Below are 19,757 nucleotides of genomic sequence, written 5' to 3'. Positions count from 1 at the left end.
AAAAGTTTTTATTAATATTTATATCACTCGAACCAGGGGTTGTCTGAGGAGAGTTCTCGGTCTTGGAGTTTGTGGGATTTTAAAAGTCTTTGCGTGGCGTTCTCTCGCTCGCTGGTTTTCTGTAGGTTTCTCTCCGAATGCTTGATGGATCTGGAGCCGAGCGTTGAGCTGAAACTCTGTCAGTCCGATACACACATTTACGATACTCCAGAAATATTAGTGCGCTGGTGAGGTGACACGCACAACCTACCTTCTTTTTTATTGACCTTGGCAAAGAACTAAACAAACTAGCCATTTTTTGTCTGAAAATAGGTTCAGTGATGCATGATGAATATGTTACAACTTAACAGAGCGGCTGTAAAAATCACCAGAGCTAAACACATCATAAATGTAGTTTTCAACCCTTACGAAAATTAACCATGGTTTTACTGCTACTACATAAATAAATAAATAAATAAAACTTGTTATACTTAAACCCTGGTAACAAATGATCAACAGCAGCAACGTAGCAGATCTAGTCCACGAAGACCAAGCCACGTTTCATGCTTGCTAATAAATGCTGGTAAAATTAATTCCGAGAGTTTACATGATTGAACTGTGGTTATACAAATGGTAGGCTATACAACATGCCAAAAAAAAAAAAAAAATTAGAAATTAAAAATCATGCTCATTTATAAAAGCTAAGTAGCCTAATGCGTGTGCTTGTGTACTGTATGCGTACTGTTGCGGCGTCGAACTCATTCATTAGCTTGTCATCAAATTTTTCCTCAGTTATATTTGTCAGTCAAAATCCCGAACACAACGTCACATCAATGCTTCTAAGGCTACAAAATACGCCTGTGACAGACTACGTAAGTGTAACCGCAGCTCTAATCCGAACCGACTGCAGCAGCAGCGGAAACCGCCGGCTGGGTCTCAAAGCCCTTGATCTGTCTACCCACCCTGCTTTCTCTAGGCATCGCCCTGATAACAAACAAGATTTGCTATTTAGCTCATTAGGTTCTACTCCAGATATTTGTGTTACCATCAGTAAACAAATAATTGAATTTAATTCACACAAATTAGGGTTTAATTTTTGCACTCCTTTTTTAAGATTTTCTGATTATGCTTTTAAATTATGGTTATCAGTTCACACGGTTTTTACGTTATCAGGCGCTATATCTTGAACTAATCTCGCAAAAAAAAAAAAAAAAAGCACAGCTTACGTCACAGGCTTCTTATTCAGTCATGATAGTCATTGGTCTACTTTCATGCATGAAAAATCAAACATTCCTATTGACACTGCATCACTTATTTTAATCACACATTAAGAAAGAGAGAGAGAGAGAGAGAGAGAGAGAGCGCTGCCCCTGGGACTATACCCTCTCAGAATAAATTAATATAATAATAATAATAATTATCCAATTTTACTTGTGTTATCTTTTACAGCAATACAATTTTCTATTTTGGGTATGGTCATTGTTTAGAGGTCATATCTTTTTTAAGTAAATGTCTGGCTCCAAGGATGATAACAATCAAATCATGTTTCAGATTTTAATAAATTGTGTGTGTGTGTGTGTGTGTGTGTGTGTGTGGCTGTACACCAAACCGGATGCAGCTTTCTGTTTGTCAGGGCTGTTCTTACAGTCCTCACCTTGACACCTTAAATACTGGAAAAGCAGGAAGGGGCTTTGAAAATGGAATATTAAATCACATAAACTTGAAACACAATATTGTTCAGTAAATTCATTACTGTATTAAATCTTCAGGTTCTATAGTATTTTTTTTTTTCAACTATTTTGAAATTGTGTTAGATGTGAAGAGTCAAATGCTTTGTAACTCATAACCAAAATATATATCTTTTAAGTTACAATGCTGCCATCATGTGGTCAAATTCGGCTTTGTGTTCCATCCAAACCCACTTAAAGTTATAGTTCACCCAAAAATGAAAATTACCCAACGATTTACTCACCCTTAAGCCATCCTAGGTGTGTATGACTTTCTTCTGTCAGACAAATACAATTAGAGTTATATTTAAAAATGTCCTAGCTCTTTCAAGCTTTATAATGGCAGTGAATGGATGGTAGTATTCAATAGTCCAATAGAAGTCCAATAAACTTTGTCCATCCATCATAAAAAGTGCCCAACATGGCTCTGGGGGTTAATGAAGGATTCCGGAAAGTGAATAAATGCATTTTTGTAAGAAAAATATCCATATTTAAAACTTTTATAAACCATATCTTAGGGCTGTGCAAAATATCGAATGTGATTTTCATGCACATCTCATCAGTAAAGACGCTCCTGTAATTAGAAGTATATCCCCAGCACGTGCATTCAGATCAGGGTTGCCAGGTGTTCACAACAAATCCTGCCCAGTTGCTTCTCAAAACTAGTCCAAAACTAGCCCAATTGCTCTTCCAGAAGGTTCCCCAATAAAACATTGCTTCCCGGGGTTAAAATGTACGTTTTTTAGCAGGGTTGCCTTGGTAAAATTCACATTTTAGGAGCTAATATCACGTTATTTGTATTGGGGTTGCTTTGACCAGCGGACATGAAAAACAACCACAGACTTGGCAACACCGGTTGGCATTTACTACATTGAGCTGTAATTCAGTGACAGTCTACACAAAATCAATGTTAAAATCGCAGGCGATTCTTTGTCGATTTTGAAAACGATTTTGTGTCATTAGTAACCAGAGCGTTCCCTTTTGAAGGGTCCTCCTGTTGCTTCACTGACGCATATAGGGAGCACTAAGCTAACAATGAGACCCAAGATTACTCTGCGGAAGACTACACAACAAAACCTTCTCCACTTACAAAGTGAACTAGGTAAATTTAAGTGGACAAAATCCATGCCTGTAGGGCAGGGACATCCAAGTTATAACACATGAAAGATCAACGGCTATGGCTGGGGATGCCAAATCATCTCTTGTGAGAGTAGATCTGTCCTCAATGGTATCGGCAGGGGGCTGCCAATAGCAGCTAAATCAACTCTGGTTACCATGTCTGAGTGGGGCCACCAGGAGGACCGAACATCTAACTTCCCTGATACATCTGATGACCTATGAAAGCAGGGCAACTGGGGGGAAGGCATAAAGGCAAGTGCTGAGACAATTGTGGACCAGGGCATCTCGCTGTTTTGAAAGTAAACAGGGCAGTAAAAGTTGTCTTCTGAGGTGAAAAGATCCACTTCTGCCTTCCTTGAGACAGACTAGATAGTTTGAACCATTTGGGGAAGTTGTCTCCATTCTCCTGGAGCTACATTGCCAATGGACATCATATCTGCTCCCTGGTTCAGTCTGGCCAGCACATTAACTGCTCTCAATGAGAGGAGTTTGCCTGTGCCCATAAAATTGTAACTGAGCCAACCTGTGTAGGGAGCGTGACCTGAGACTGCCTTGGTGATTTATAAAGATTACCACCAACATGCTGTCTGAACAGACCAGAATGCAATGGCCCTTTAAGGCTGGCAGGAAGGTTTTTAGGGCTAGGACCATTATCTTGAGGCTGTTGATGTTTAAGCATTGCTCCAGTTTTGACCAGGAGCCAAGCACTTGCCTGCCTTTGTACAAGCTCCTAAACTTGAGTTGGAGGCATCTATCATGACCACCTTCCCATTGGTCAGTCCAAAATGGGATGCCTGAAACAGGCAAGGGTTTTTACGTGGGGCCACATCTCTGATGCAGAAGTGGGATACCCATGAAAACATCCCAGGCGCCAAGCATGGGGTGGGACATGGGCTTTGAACCAATACTGGAGGGGCCGTATATGAAACAGGCCCAGAGGAATCACATAGGAAGCAGCTGATATGAGGCTGAGTATCGTTTTGAAAACCCTGAGGGGATGTGAAGTTCCAAGTCTGAATGACACCTCTAGCCGCTGAATCATCAGGGAGTGTTCCAACATAATCTGCATCTGGGCAGAATCGATAACTGTCCCCAGGAAGACTACTCGATGGCTGGGAGATAAAGAGCTTTTGGCTAAATTAATTAACCGAGCTGTGAGACGTGCATTCCTGTTCTGATATGGCCAAGACTAGCCAAAGATCTCAGTAATTCATAATGTAGATTCCACCTACCAGAGGGAAAAGGCCAGAAATAGTCCGAATGCTAGTACTGTGTAGGATTATTGATACAATTTGTCTGTAAGATTATTGATGCCATTTGACTGGATCAGAAGGTGGTCACGGTCTGAAAAAACAAGGAACTCTTACAGGAATCAACACCTGAACTCTGTCTCACAAGCCTAAAACAAACAAAAAACAAAACAAAACAAAACAAAAAAAAAACAAAGAGAGAGAGAGAGAGAGAGAGAAAATTAAATGCAAATAATTAAATATTAGCAAAAAAATAGAAGAAAAAAAAGAAAATTAAATACAAATAATGAAATATAAAGAAAAATAGTAATAAGAAAAAATAAGAAGAGAAATTAAATACGAATGATAAAAAATGTACACAATATATTAACAATGTGTAGAGATGCTACAAAGAATCTGCTACACAGATGATGTGCAGAGATGTAAACAATGTTCAGTGAGGATGAGTTGCATAGTTAGGTTATCTTAAAAATGTGCAGTGTGCATAGAGTTGGGCAGAGAGTCTCATTGGTTGTGCAGAGATCTCCTTGGTCTTATTATATATATATAAGCCACTATTAGTTTTAGGTTGTTTTATATTTTTCTTGTAGAAAAAATGACAGTACCCTAACAACATTTATTAGCTAAATACATTCATAAATTACAATTGATATTGAACATGATGATGGTGCTGGATGTGAAAGCATATGAAATGCTCAACTGAAAAGTGTGTCTCTAGTTTATTTATTTATTTATTGATTAATGGTGATTAGGCATGTTTACGCTGTACACTGTTACTACGTTTAACCTTTAAATAAATATATTTCTTAGAGTGACACAACAGATAAGAGAAAAATCTTAGTTTAGAATCTAGCAATTTTATATTTAAAAGGTAAATATGGCCAAACGGCAGCCGTCAAACAGCTTTCAGCACCCTGGACAGCAGCATCTTACAATATTCAAGCAAAGCATGAGGATTTCCTATTTCGGTGACACACAGTAAACTTTCGTATAAGATGGTCTGGTGACACCGCCAGGTGGCATAAAACGAACAAAAATGCCCTTTATCTTGTAAATAAAAAAAGAGTAGTATTTGTCTATTATTTGTTAGAAATATTCTATACGCTAAGAAAGGTTGCCAGCACAAAAAAATACATCGCAAACGAAAAGAGAGTTTGCACTAAATTTGCATTTCAACAGTACAATTAGTCAAGACATCCAGTGCGCATGATCGTGTACCCCCCTGCGCGCAACTCGGCGGCGCTCCATTGACAGGTTACTCGCGTGCACTTGTCATACTCAGTGTGCATTGAAAACCTGTAAGATGTGCATGGAAACAACAGTTCGGTGGAAATCACGAGGTGCCACTAAGCCCATGCATATCCTCTAAAATCTCACCATAATGACTAATTGGACAAACGTGTCCAGCTGCCTGTTCAGCATCACCTTGTGCGCTGAGGACATAATGGATAGTAATGCAACTACTGAGGACTTTGAGTACCCGGTCCATCTCTTCCCAGTGCCTATCCTGACTGGGATCACAGTGACGTGCTCTTTCCTGTTCCTCGTCGGAATCGCTGGGAACCTGTTGACCTTCCTGGTGGTCACTAAATACAAAGACATGCGAACCACCACCAACCTTTACCTCTGCAGCATGGCACTTTCAGACCTGCTGATTTTCCTCTGCATGCCCCTCGACCTGTACCGGGTCTGGCGGTACCGACCGTGGAATTTCGGCGACGAGCTCTGCAAACTCTTTCAGTTCGTGAGCGAAAGCTGCACGTACTCCACCATCCTCAACATCACCGCTCTCAGCGTGGAGAGATACTTCGCTATCTGTTTTCCCTTCAGGGCAAAAGTCATCGTTACGCGGGGTCGGGTAAAAGGGGTGATTTTACTCCTCTGGACTGTGGCTCTGTGTAGCGCGGGACCCATATTCATTCTGGTTGGGGTTGAGCATGAGAACGGCACGAACCCCTGGGAAACCAATGAGTGTAAAGCAACCGAATATGCCATCCGCTCCGGACTTCTTACTATGATGGTGTGGGTCTCCAGCGTGTTTTTCTTCCTCCCGGTGCTCTGTTTGACAGTGTTATACAGCCTCATTGGCAGAAGACTGTGGAGAAGAAAGGAGAATCCTGTAGGACCCATTTCGAGTCGTGAAAAGAACAATAAACAAACGGTCAAAATGCTGGGTGAGCTCAACAATGCCCTGAAAAGTCTGAATAAACGATGTTTGTGTATTTCAGAATTTAATAGATCAACTTTCACTCAGGGAACCTAACAAAATAATCTCTTTAAATATGTAATTGTTTAATAAATTGTACTTGATATTATTAAAAAGGCTAATGTAATGATTAAATACACATTTGTTTACATTTAACAGGACCCTATTTACTATTTAGACATGCTAATTAAATTCATTGTGCATAATAAAGCAGAGTTTTAGTTTTTTTTTTTAAAACAAAATATAGAGGAAAGACCACCATTATATATATATATATATATATATATATATATATATATATATATATATATATATATATAATAAAAATATCGTTATACATTTGCATTTATTTACATTTTAGATTACAATTTACATTTATTATTAACAATAATCAGAATGAATATTGGCTGTTTACAGCTGATAAGGAACAGCAACTTGAACATTTTAAACTCAGCTCTTTTAGTCAGAAATAGCAGGAACTGTCTTCATTTCTTCTTCATTTTGATGGTCTGATATTTAAATAAAATGTTTTTTTCAATGCATACAGGTGCTTGTCATATGATTAGAATATCCTCAAAAAGTTGATTTATTTAACTAATTCCATTCAAAAAGTGAAACTTTTCAAACAATTAAAAAATGTGGGGGAGATTCACAAAGAGTGGACTGCAGCTGGAGTCAGTGCTTCAAGAACCACTACACACAGACGTATGCAAGACATGGGTTTCAGCTGTCACATTCCTTGTGTCAAGCCACTCTTAAACAACAGACAGCATCAGAAGCATCTAAAGACAAAAAGGACTGCACTGCTGCTGAGTGGTCCAAAGTTATGTTCTCTGATGAAAGTAAATTTGGCATTTTCTTTGAAAATCAGGGTCCCTGAGTCTGGAGGAAGAGAGGAGAGGCACACAATCCATGTTGCTTGAGGTCCAGTGTAAAGTTTCCACAGTCAGTGATGGTTTGGGGTGCCATGTCATCTGCTGGTGTTGGTCCCCTGTGTTTTCTGAGGTCCAAGGTCAACACAGCTGTATGCCAGGACGTTTTAGAGCACTTCATGCTACCTGCTGCTGACCAACTTTATGGAGATGCAGATTTCATTCTCCAATAGGACTTGTTTTAAGGACCATGGTATCCCTCTTCTTAATTGGCCAGCAAACTCGCATGACCTTACCCCCATAGGAAATTTATGGGTATTGTGAAAAGGAAGATGCAATATGCAAGAACAAAGAATGCAGAAGAGCTGAAGGCCACTATCAGAGCAACCTGGGCTCGCATAACACCTGAGCAGAGCCACAGACTGATCGACTCCATGCCACGCCGCATTGCTGCAGTAATTCAGGCAAAATGAGCCCCAACTAAGTATTGAGTGCTGTACATACTCATACTTTTTAGTTGGCCAAGATTTCTAAAAATTCTTTCTTTATATTGGTCTTAAGTAATATACTAATTTTCTGAGATACTGAATTTGGGATTTTCCTTAGTTGTCAGTTATACCCATCAAAATTAAAAGAATTAAACATTTGAAATATATCAGTCTGTGTGTAATGAATGAATATAATATACAAGTTTCTCTTTTTGAATGGAATTAGTCAAATAAATCAACTTTTTGATGATATTCTAATTATATGACCAGCACCTGTATATAATACATTTCCTAAACGCACGTATTGCAAGAATATCGTATTAATAGAACTTCTTATTTCTATAATTAAACATTAAACCCTTTTAAAACATTACAGATATTAACTGTCTTTCTCTCTGTCAGCTGTGGTGGTTCTAGCGTTTGTTCTCTGCTGGCTGCCGTTCCACGTCGGTCGTTATCTCTTCTCCAAGTCATCCGAGGCCAATTCTCCTCTCATCTCCCAGATCAGCGAATACTGCAACTTGGTCTCATTCGTGCTGTTTTACCTCAGCGCCGCGATCAACCCCATCCTCTACAACATCATGTCAAAGAAGTACAGGAGCGCGGCGTGCAAACTGTTCGGAGTGAAGCGCGCCCCCGGACAATCAGTGCAGAGCATCGTGAACGCGGATAGTGTTTTGGTTTGGAATGAATACAGCTGGAGCACGTGACACAGGAAAGGCCTCGTTTAATAAATGTGCACTTTTTAACAGACTTAATAGACGAAATGGAAACGAGTCAACATTAACCTCATAATTTTTGGTGATATTTAATTTCAACCATAAGATTTCATTGAAGTCTTTGCATATTTTCAGTTTAGCCTGTACACATAGTAAAAATAACTCAATCTGCTGAGCACTGAAAATATTATAACATTTTATAGTAATCTAATATTGAAATGTTTTTGGGGTTTAAAAAAAAAAGTTTTTTTTGATGGTTGTATTTTAGGCGCAACATACCTTGTGCATACACTAAATATTATTTTATTTTATGAGAATGTTTATACACCGGCATACCATCATCAACAGACACAAGCAGTGTAATGTTTCCCTTTACCCTGGTATTCATGCAAACTCTATGAGCTGCACACTAACCCAAAAATGCCTTAAACTGTATGAAGTACTGGATGACAGAGCACTGTAGATGTATGCACTCTTCACATTGCACCCTATGAGATACAATGGTGCTGAATGAAAAAAATCCCATGCCATAAAAACCTCTCACCAAGCTTGTGTTATTATTTTACATAAACATGCAGCAGCCATAAAAAGTGCACTTACTGCAGGTTTGTGAACACTGCTGCCACAGTAGTTTTGTGTAAGCCTATGTTGCTGGTTGGCAATGACATTCTAATAAAAACGGTTTCTTGAGATGTTTGTTAAACACCTTTAATATTTATGAAAGATATTTCATATAGTGTGTTTATTTTCCTTTAATGCACACTGCGATACAATGTATGGAATGTGTTAGTGTAATATAAAGTTTTTAATGTCATTCATTATTACTTGATTTAAAAAATGTAATATATTGTGTTTATTTTCCTTTAATGCACGCTACGATACAATGTATGGAAAACAATGTATTAAAAAATATTTGTTTTGTGCTATTGACTATACAGATTGCCTTAAAAAAAGAAAAAAAAAAAAAAGAAGAAAAAAAAAAAACTCAGAGAAACTGGTTCTGTCCTTTTACAAAATCAAATCAAAAGACAATAAAATAATAGGCTACCAAGAACAGAGAGGGAAATGTTATATATATATATATATATATATATATATATATATATATATATATATATATATATATATATAAATTTGTGTGTGCTTTTGTAAAGGAAAAATAAAAATGTTAATTAAACTGAATGAATACATTTAAAAAACTTAATATAATTGATGTAAATGCAAACACATTTCAGAAACTGTAAAAAATTTATTGTGTATAAATATATTACATATATACTAAAGATACATAATCATCTTAAATACAAAGGGTAGTATTTTCAATATCTATACATTTAAACTGATACGCATTTTTTTTTTTAAATATGTCTACGATTATAATTTACATCAATAAATGTGACAGTACGGTTTAAAAAAAATTGTAATATGGAATGATTTTCATGGAACAATTTGCAAGCATGGAAATCTATGTCTAGGCCACTTTTTACCTAATGTCCAGCTAAATGCGGCAAAAAAAAATGAAAAACAAACAAACATTTATTTTTTCCACTTAAAAAAATCTGGGTCTTTTAAAAAGTGTTCTTCAAGTGTTTCCACTTCAAGTTTTATATTGTCAAGTCATTTCAACTTCTTTTAATCAGAAAACAATGGAATGTTTGTCTAAAAACTTTAGCAATACATATATAGTCTACTAGATGAAGAGTAGATGAATAGATGATTAAAAGAAGTAGAATGAAAAATATATTTTAAAAATCTAAAATAAAAGACATAATTGATCAGATATCAACCTTTACCGAACCAAAGCACAAAAAAAAAAAAAAATACAACAACAATGACCAGAATAAAAACAATACATTTATATCTGAAATAAGCCAGGTTAATGAAGTTAAAATACTGTGCTATATTTGGAAAAAAATAAAATAAAGATTTGTCATAATCCCCTTAATAAAAAGACATGCTACATGAGGAAAATGCTGAAAATGATGTTTCTGATTCTTGTAATAAATAAATGATTGCACTGTGATTTCCATTATAAAGTACAGGAATAGAGCATAAATAAATCTAACAAAACTGTTATATCTTAAATGCTTACTAACTTTGGTTAAGGGCTGACTGAGCTAGTAAACATGATCATTTAATGTATAATGTGACCAGGGTAAAGGGTTAATGGAATACTGTAAGCAGCAGATCTGAAATGATGCGGCACAAAAGTTTGGATTTGTGGATTTAAAGGCACATGTTCACACGGCCCTCCCAAGTCCCTGAGATACAAACACTCCAGACTTCACAACGCTGTACACTGATGATTGATTGCAAAGACTGTCATTTGACTCTCTTTGGACTGACACTGTATTTTCTTTACTTTACTTTTTTTTTTTTTTTTTGTACAGGCAGCCCAAGGACACCTTTTTAAAGATAAACAAGAGAGGAAATAACAAATAAAGCTTTTAAGAAGCTTTTAGACAGACGTTCCTGGGGCACAGATAAGGGAACGAAAGCATTGATGCCGTTTAGCTGTCTAGACACTGATTTAAAGATAAATAGGACTGACCATTAAAAAAAACCTCCTCAGATATGCATCTGATACTCGAACTTGAGATCCAGAATGCCACTTATTAATTTAGTGTTGAAATCTCCTAAATATAAAAATATGCACAGCATCTTAAACTTAAAAAAAAAAAAAAAAAAAAAAAAAAATGGCACAGACGCCAAACAGTAAATTTCATCATTACCAATCTGTTAACCAAGCTGTAACTCATCTTCTAAAAAAAAAAAAAAAAAAACACTGCTCGCGTGATTGCTTTTAAAACTGTTAAAGGTGTATTTTGGTCAAAAACAGTCTTTGCATTTATGTTTCTGCAAGCTGTAGTTTAAAAACTGAAGAGACGACGAGAACGGCTCTAAATCAGAAGCTGAAGCAGGAAGGCCATTAGGACAGAGAGAAAGGCCACCCCAAATACTATGAGGCCAGCAAACTGTTCATCGGTGAGGGTTTTGCCCATGGGCACCCTGGTGATATCCGCTTCCACTGCCAGTGTGGTGTCAGACCGCCGCAGGTTGAAGTGGGCGGATGGGCTGAAGGACCCGCACAGCTCCTGGAGGGTGTCCACGCAGCACCTGCATGCAAACACTCGCACGCGGTAGTCAGTGTTCCACTGCAGGCCAGAGAGCTGGAAGGACGTCTCATCTCCTTTATACACCTGAAGGACAGAAGGAAAGTAATGCATTAGCCCACACAGTTATAATTTCTGTTTCGCACTAAAAATCTTGGGAATTCACATGCCTTTTGCAAGGATGTCTGCATGAAACAGGACACTGCATTAATAACCATGAAAATATGACCTAATAATCTGTTACGTGCCACAAGTGCATTACTGAACAGAAGATGTATGGCAGATGTTGACCCAAAAGCATGGGAACATACACAGAAAAACAAGACCAGTGAGCAAATGGAAAATAAAAAGAGGGGAAAAAAGCACTTAAACATTGTTGAAGACAAATGTATGGAGGCGACTTTGTTTCACCTGTCACATGCTGCTCTCAGAAGGACCACAGTTTGTCTCCATAGCAACACAAGAGGTTTTAAGCCTCTCAAACACTGATAACTCAATTTTGGTATTTTTGATATTACTGCCATGACAGACCAATGTGTGCATAATTAGTCTTTGTATTAATTCCAATTAATGACAAAGAAAATATTGATCTAATCTTGAATAATTCATGCAATAATAACAGAAAAAAAGAACAAATAATGGAAGTGAATTAAAATCACCTTCTAGTGGTATTTGCATGGCTGCACAGTTAAATTGTTAGTTAAGCCAATATAGAGCCCAGGGAACTCCATTCCTTCATTAAAAGGGATTTTTTATGCAATACAGCCCCATCAACCGTGACTTATTGAGGCTGAATTTAACAGAACATATGAATGACTATAAGGGTGAATCAAAAAATATCCACCACACATTCCCTTCAAACAAACTGCTGTTCTGTGTGACAAAACGACAACCAATCAGAGCATATTTTAAATGTAATACACGCTTAAATAGAGTAAGGCTTTGGGCCAATGAGATTTTACGACTGCGACAGAGGTAACCAGTGTAAAAACACAGAAATAATGTAGAAATCAAGCGAATGACATACTGATTGAAAGAGAAAATTCAGAAAACTCAGATTTGTGTTTAATCTTATTGTAGTCCTCATCTAGTATATCATTTTAAAATATGTAGATTATTATGAGTGTTTATACATTATTTAAACAGAAAAAATAGTTGGTTGTTGAATTATATTAATTTAAAGTAAAAAATAATGCAATTGTTTCACATTTCAGTAATGAGTATTTGAGTGAAGAAAAAAAAAAACACTTTAAAATACCTGCACATCATTTCTTGTTTTTCTTTTGAATTTGGGGTGACATACAACCTGGATATTCCTATGTGAGAGTCATCCAATGATATTCATTAAAAAGGGCAGAGGATGTGATGGGGAAAGGAGCATTTTGTCTTTTTAATGAATAAATAAATTCATACAATTTTACATTTTGTGAACTTCCATTCGATTTATCGCACCATGGAAGTGGCGTACCAGAAATGATTTCAAAACAATAAGCGACTGAACACCTGAATGGACCCTTATCGTGACAATCACACGTTCCCCTCTTTCTGTGTCCTTTCCGACTTCACAGCACAATTGAATGAATCCTGTGGGACTGTGCGTTTGGAAGCACTCGGTTTAATTCAAATGCTGATTGTGACGAGATATAAAATGGAACGAGGAGCAAATGATGCAAATAGCTTGAGCCCTGTTTTCCATTTCCTGTTCAGAATGAATTCCATTCATCAACAGCTCATCTGCAGTGACCATAGCCATATGTAAATCTAACATGGAAAAAGATGGTATTTCTTCCGGAAAAACAAAATGAAAATACCACATGATATTCTTATCGCAACCGTTCAAACAAAAGTTCCAAACATTTCCAACAAGTCAAAGTTCTTGGAAACAATTTGAGTGGAACAGTCGTTTTAAACGCGATTCAAAAGAAAATAATAATAATAAAAAAGGAGGTTTAATGAGAAGTTTGGATCTTACCTGTTTATAATCAGAATCTCTGCCTCCCAGCACCTGTAGCACATAGCTGATTCGGTCTCCTCTCATTGGTGGAATACTCTCCCATGTGACCTCACAGGCATTTCCCTCTTGCTGAACAACTCTTGGGGCTGGGGGAAAAAAAGTGTCCGTTTTTTTTTACTACCCATTTTTGTCTTTACACTATAATTTTTGCATTCATCGATTAAAAACAGTAAAACCAGTAAAACTGTGAATTATTATTACAATTTAAAATAACTGTTTAAAATAAATGTTATGTATTCCTTTGATGGCAACACATCACTCTAGTCTTCAGTGTTACATGAGGTTTAAAACAAAATCATTCTGATATGCTGATTCTCTGCTCAAGAAACATTTCTTATTATTATCAATGTTTGCTGCTCAAGATTTTTTCCAGATTCTTTTCCAGGATTTATTTAAAATACAAATCATTCTTAACATTACAAATGTATTCACTACTACTTCTGATTACTACCTAAAAAGTACTACCTTAGTACTACCTACTAAAAAAATATAAATACATATAAATAAATGTGGTACCTTTCAGTGTTTGTGGCAGAGATTTGGTGGTGCTGAAGGTGTACGTCTCAGAAAACGGCCCCTCGCCCGCCTCGCTCACCGCCTGGATCCGGAAACGGTACCGGCTCGATTCGTTCAGTCTCTGCAGCTTAAAAGTATGGCTTGAACCTCGGTAAACCGCCACAAACCTAAAAAGATGTTGAAAGCATGTTACAAACATAAACAAACGTAAAAATGTTCCCACTTTATAAAAAGTGGCCTTAACTACTATGTACTTACATTTAAATGAATCATTTGGTTCAGTACACTTATTGTGTGCATACACATATTAAAAAATAAATGAGTAATTGATTTCTGTAATTACATTTATAATTATACTGTTAACCCATCCCTTACACCTTAACCCACCCTTTCACCTACTCATAACACCAAACCTGTCCTTAATATTAACCATATCCCACCCTAATAGCAGCAAAAGTGTTTTGCAATGCAAAATGAACACAGTAAGTACATTGTAGGTATACAGGCCACTTAATATAAAGTGAGACCAATTAATTATAATTTATGTTTTTTTTTTTTCAATCATTGACAGCCTAGTATTTGTTTTTAAAGTCTTGAATGCAAAGGATTATTTTTTTTTAGGATTAGTGGAGGCAGGCCTTCATTACCTCAATTCAAGAGTCCAGACTTTACCGTTTATGTGGTTAAACTTTTTCAGAAATGAGGCTGAAAGCTCAAAACCGAGAAGAACATAGGTCTTCATTTGCTTCTAAACGAGTCATCTGTGGGTCAGTGACGAGCGACTATGAGAAAGCATTAAGGCAGGAGTCTCCTAATCTAATTCCCAACAGCGCTTTGAGATAGAGTCTTCTCATTTGCTCAATCCACCTTAATGGACCCACAAATGCAAAATGTGCTTTTCAGATGATCTGTTTGCTCTAGAGAGAAGAACCTGCCATACAACAGCAATAGGGCTGGGATAAACGATTATTTTTTAAACGATTAATCTAGCGATTATTTTTTCGATGGATCGATTAATCAAACGATTAATTTTTCCGGACCGATTCGATTTCGATTATCTCCCCATTAATTGACTACTAACAATTTATACATGTTGATTTACATATCTGAATGAAAAAAACATGAATTCCTTAACATTGCAATATGTTTATTGCTCATAAAATTACAAAATAAAAGACTGACTAAGAATGCATTACTTTGCACTTGTATAGAGATATCATTCCATAAAACCTTGAAGCCTTGAAAACACATAGCTTACTGAAACAAGCTTACTGAACACATAGGGCCTAGCTTACTGAAAAAAGTTCTTCTTTCAGATGAAAATAACAACAACTTGATGTCTAGCATTCAATAAAAAAGGTCACCCAAAATACAGTTTGATGACTATAAGTGCGCGAGCGCGTGTGAAACTTTGGGGTTTCTCCCTTTTTCTATTGTGTTTAATGATTTTGACTAATATGCACAAGGGAGAGAGAGAGCAAGAAGCGCTCGAGTTGTTTGAAGACTGTGAGTGTGCGCGCGCAACTGGGGCTCTCTCTCGTACACGCCCTGTCAGGCGCAGCAGTCATTCTATTCTACATTACTCACCGATCAAATAAGGCTTTGACAGCCGCCAAAAAAAAGATCAATGCAGAAAAACATTAGAGAGATAAAAACAGGTCGACGAATCGATGCGCATATTTTGCGGCGACTTATTTTTTGCGTCGACATCATCGATGACCTCGACGCGCTGTCCCAGCCCTAATAAACACACACATAGATATGCTTCACTATGAATCAAATGAATATACCAAGAAGAACATTTACATGATTTGAGTGATTTTACCTAGCTTTTTATGTCGAGTACAAGACTTTTGTTTTTAATTATGAACCTGGGATATTATCATAAACCGATACTTCAACTAAAACAATAAAATAAAAAATAAAAAAATAAATGTAAATGAGAAAGATTGCCTTGGCAAATATCTGAAATAAAATAAGTTATTAATATTTTATTGCTAATGCTTGTTGAAGTAATAAAATAAACAGCTGTTTCTTTATTTCAAGGCCTGTATAATAATGACGACTCATTTCTTCTGTGCAAGAATTTTTTTTATATTTTATAAATAAAACATGTAGATTGCAAAGTAAAATTATTAGCTTGTATACTATCATTCCATAAGTCAAAATTTCTAATTAAATTATTCAAATAATATTTGAAAATTATTCATTTTGAGTTGCAGACATTTTCCAAACCCAATTAAAATAAATAATTTTAGTATTTGTTTGTATAGCATTTTCATAGGAAATATTCCAAAATGAATTTTATCTGGAAATAATATATATATATTTTTTATTTTTGACTTTTTTCTCTCAAATTTTCAGAAGACACCTTAAAAATAATGAATTTCCTAAAAATGTATTCAAATGAGCCTAACTAAGAGTTTTGCTCATCCCTATACACACTCCCCCACTGCGAACCTCTGATTCCGGTCCTCCATCTGCAGGATGTAGCTCGTGTCGTCGGTGAGTAGACTTCGGCTGCTGAAACCCCAGCGTAATTTCAGACTCTGAGGTCCGACCGCTGCACACTCCAGCCTTGGAGGAGACGGCGGAAGGGGTCTGGTCCTCACCGTTAGGGTCTGGCTGAAGGGCCCGGGGCCCATTTCATTTTCTGCTCGAATCTGCAGGCTGAGAAAAGGAGAGAGAGAGAGAAGAAACACAGAGTTTAAAATCAAACTGACAGTGTTGTTCAGTTGTTAGTAAATTCTAACATCAATTCTTGATTGTCCTCAGATGATCTCTCTTCACCTGAATGTCCCTACAGTCTATTCTAAGGAAAAATCTAAGAAATTCTAAGAAGTTATTCTAAGAAAAACTCCATCCACATCATCAGCTAACTAAGAGTCAGTAGTTCCTGCAGCTTTGTCTAAAGTGGCCATCATTTGTTCAATTTCTGCATTATTTGTTTAATTTCCGATCCCAGTTAAAGCATGCAGGTATCTTCAGCCTCAAGCTGCTCTGTGACCTTTCCTCTCGGTTTGCTGGCACTGGGGAAAATGAACTACTTTGGCTGAAGGGGTGCTCTTGCATTCAAACGAGGATTTCTGTGAAGTTATCTATAGATATCCAAGAATCCAATCATGGAGTCATTTAATCACCCTCATATTGTTCCAAACCTGTATGAAACCAGTTGTATTTACTGTCATTTATTACTTGAACTAAAAAGAGCAGTGTTTGTGTGTGCGTTCTTTAAAATTTCTCTTTTGTGTTTTATAGAAAGAAGAAAGGTTTGGAACAACATGAATGTCATTTTTGAGTGAATTATCCCTCAAAAAATAATAATAAAAAAATAAAAATAAATAAAAAAAGGTTGATTTGCACAAGTACATCCTTACATACTATTCTCTAGGACTAATGGAAGCAGAAAGTCTAACAAGTAATGTGTAAATAACCTCACGAGACCTTGAACACTTTTTATGGTCTCTAAAAAAGTTTATTTACTAAATCTAAAACTTTCGGTTTCTAGTAAAAATTCGACAATTTTCAAAACTCTTGATTTACAGCATTTAACTTTACAAAAATAACAGTATGGAAACAAATATTTTTAAGGGGCTTGATTCTCTGAAAATATTGAATGAATTCAGCATAACATGGATATATATATATATATATATTTTTTTTTTTTTTTGAAGGCTCTCCCATGTTTACAAAGATTGTAATATTTCTGAATATAACTGAATAAATGCAGTTTAAAATAACTATTTCTATTTTAATATGTTAGAAAATGTAATTTAGTTTTGTGAATGAACAAAAGCTGAATTTTCAGCAGTCATTATTCTTTAGAAATCATTCCAAAATACTGATTTGGTGCTCAAGATACATTTCTTCTTACTATTTTCAATGCTGAAAATGGATGCACTGCTTGATATGTTTGTGAAAATTGTGATACATTTATTTGTTAGTATTAAATTAGAAATAAATACTTTTAAAATGAAGACAAAAGCATTAGAACAATTTTTCCTTGTCAAACATTAGTGATCATGTTTATAATTAATTGTGATGCTTCTATAGCACCTGTGAGAACAATTCATACAACCATTAAAAATTACTTTGACAAAAAGTTGGTTCAGAGAGAACGTTGAGCATAATTTATTTTCAGACACCACCACAGCATTTAATCTTTTGTTATTTAATGCTTTAATATCTACATAATTCAGGTGTCCAAATAGATTTTGGGTACATTTGGTCATTAGGGTGAGCTGGAACATGTTATTATTATTTTTTTGACCGCTCAAGAAAGATATCGAAACCTCTAGTTCCATTAGAGACATTGATATTCAGACGTTCATATGATTATAATTTAAGTGCATTTGCATTTGGCATATTAATTGGGGATGTGTTTCACTGTCCATTACCCCAATGGAGAGGTCCATTTAATGTTGTCATTTACCCTAAATTAAACATTTAACAGACTCACTTTCTGGAAGCCCATTAGCAGGTAGATCGCAAGAGAGAGTCATTCCCTCATGCAAATTTGTTTTGAGATATATATATAAGGGAAGTCGTGGCCTAATGGTTAGAGGGTTGGACTCCCAATCGAAGGGTTGTGAGTTCTAATCTCGGGCCGGACGGTTGTGTGCTCACAGTGTGTGTGTGTTCACTGCTCTGTGTGTGTGCATTTCGGATGGGTTAAATGCAGAGCACAAATTCTGAGTATGGGTCACCATCCTTGGCTGAATGTCACTTTCACACTTCACTTATATATATATATATATATATATATATATATATATATATATATATATATATACACACCATGGTTTTTAGACACGTACTACGTTTTTACATAATACTACAGTATTTTTGATGTCATTATACTTTTATGAAGATAAGTTTAAGACTTTAAGACAATTTTAAGAACAATTAAATTTCATTTAAAAATACCTTTTTAAGGGCTTAATTTGTGGTAGGGTGAATTAATACTTAAGACCTTTTTAAGACTCAAAGAAACCTTGAAATTGTACAATGGTATTTGCATCGAAAACATCACTGTACCATGGTTTCACAGTACATCTTGTTTAAAAAAATACCTTGCTAACAGGGTACATACATACTCTTAAATCTACCCAGAAAGCACCATTTCGCTGAACACATCATGAGCCAGATGTACAGTAAGTGGAGTCCATTTGTAGAGCTAATAGCACTGACATACTCACTCAGGGACCTGCTCGAGGTTCACCAGCACTCATCTGTATATTACAGGGACCATGGGAAAATAAGTCCCTGGTCATCACTAATGCACAAATATTGACCTCCACCAAAGTGCTTATGATGCATAAAGTGTTAAACAACATCTCGTCTCACCTGTACTCGCTGTCCGGCAGCAGGTCCCTGATAATGTGAGAGGTTACATTTCTGGTGGTGAAGATGCGGTCTCCCATTGAGATGCTGTAGGAGCTGATTTCTGCTCCATTACAGTGAGGCTCGTCCCAGGTAAGGGCCAGACAGGTGGAGTGGGAGAAGGGTTCATTTTCTGTTAGGTTCAAAGGGTGGTCAATGCAGCGAAATCCAGATACAACATCAGGGGCCGCCGCAGGGGTCCGACACATCACCAGATCACTGTAGGGGCCTGCCCCTGCCTGGTTAACTGCCTATTAATCAGATACAAAAAAAGAATAAAACTAGCAGCTTTAAACACAAGTTAAATGGATAACCTTTTGACCTATATATACATATACATACATTTATATACACAGTACATACACATATATA

The 19,757-nt window shown here is 36.4% G+C and overlaps 2 protein-coding genes across 2 annotated transcripts in view; one reads left to right on the top strand and one right to left on the bottom strand.

Annotated features, from left to right (window-relative positions):
* The first annotated feature begins 5,273 nt into the window (after window positions 1-5,273).
* Window positions 5,274-8,462, top strand: LOC113065948 (growth hormone secretagogue receptor type 1). Its single transcript, XM_026237481.1, has 2 exons — window positions 5,274-6,249; window positions 8,044-8,462. Exons 1-2 carry the CDS (start codon window positions 5,457-5,459, stop codon window positions 8,349-8,351), a joined length of 1,101 nt encoding a protein of 366 aa, XP_026093266.1. The 5' UTR covers window positions 5,274-5,456; the 3' UTR covers window positions 8,352-8,462.
* A 1,127-nt stretch (window positions 8,463-9,589) lies between these two features.
* Window positions 9,590-19,757, bottom strand: part of fndc3bb (fibronectin type III domain containing 3Bb) — a 56,502-nt gene continuing 46,334 nt past the window's right edge. Inside the window, exons 22-26 of the mRNA XM_026237863.1 lie at window positions 19,350-19,636; window positions 16,464-16,673; window positions 14,004-14,170; window positions 13,446-13,573; window positions 9,590-11,560 (exon numbers count right to left, since the gene is read on the bottom strand). Coding sequence (XP_026093648.1) covers window positions 11,261-11,560; window positions 13,446-13,573; window positions 14,004-14,170; window positions 16,464-16,673; window positions 19,350-19,636 — 1,092 coding nt within the window. The 3' untranslated portion in view covers window positions 9,590-11,260. The remainder of the gene's footprint in view (window positions 11,561-13,445; window positions 13,574-14,003; window positions 14,171-16,463; window positions 16,674-19,349; window positions 19,637-19,757) is intronic.

Source organism: Carassius auratus, chromosome 49, assembly GCF_003368295.1.
Source record: "Carassius auratus strain Wakin chromosome 49, ASM336829v1, whole genome shotgun sequence".
NCBI classification, from domain to species: Eukaryota; Metazoa; Chordata; class Actinopteri; order Cypriniformes; family Cyprinidae; genus Carassius; species Carassius auratus.
Note: the sequence above shows the minus strand (reverse complement) of the source record. Positions and strands in the feature narration are given on the sequence as shown.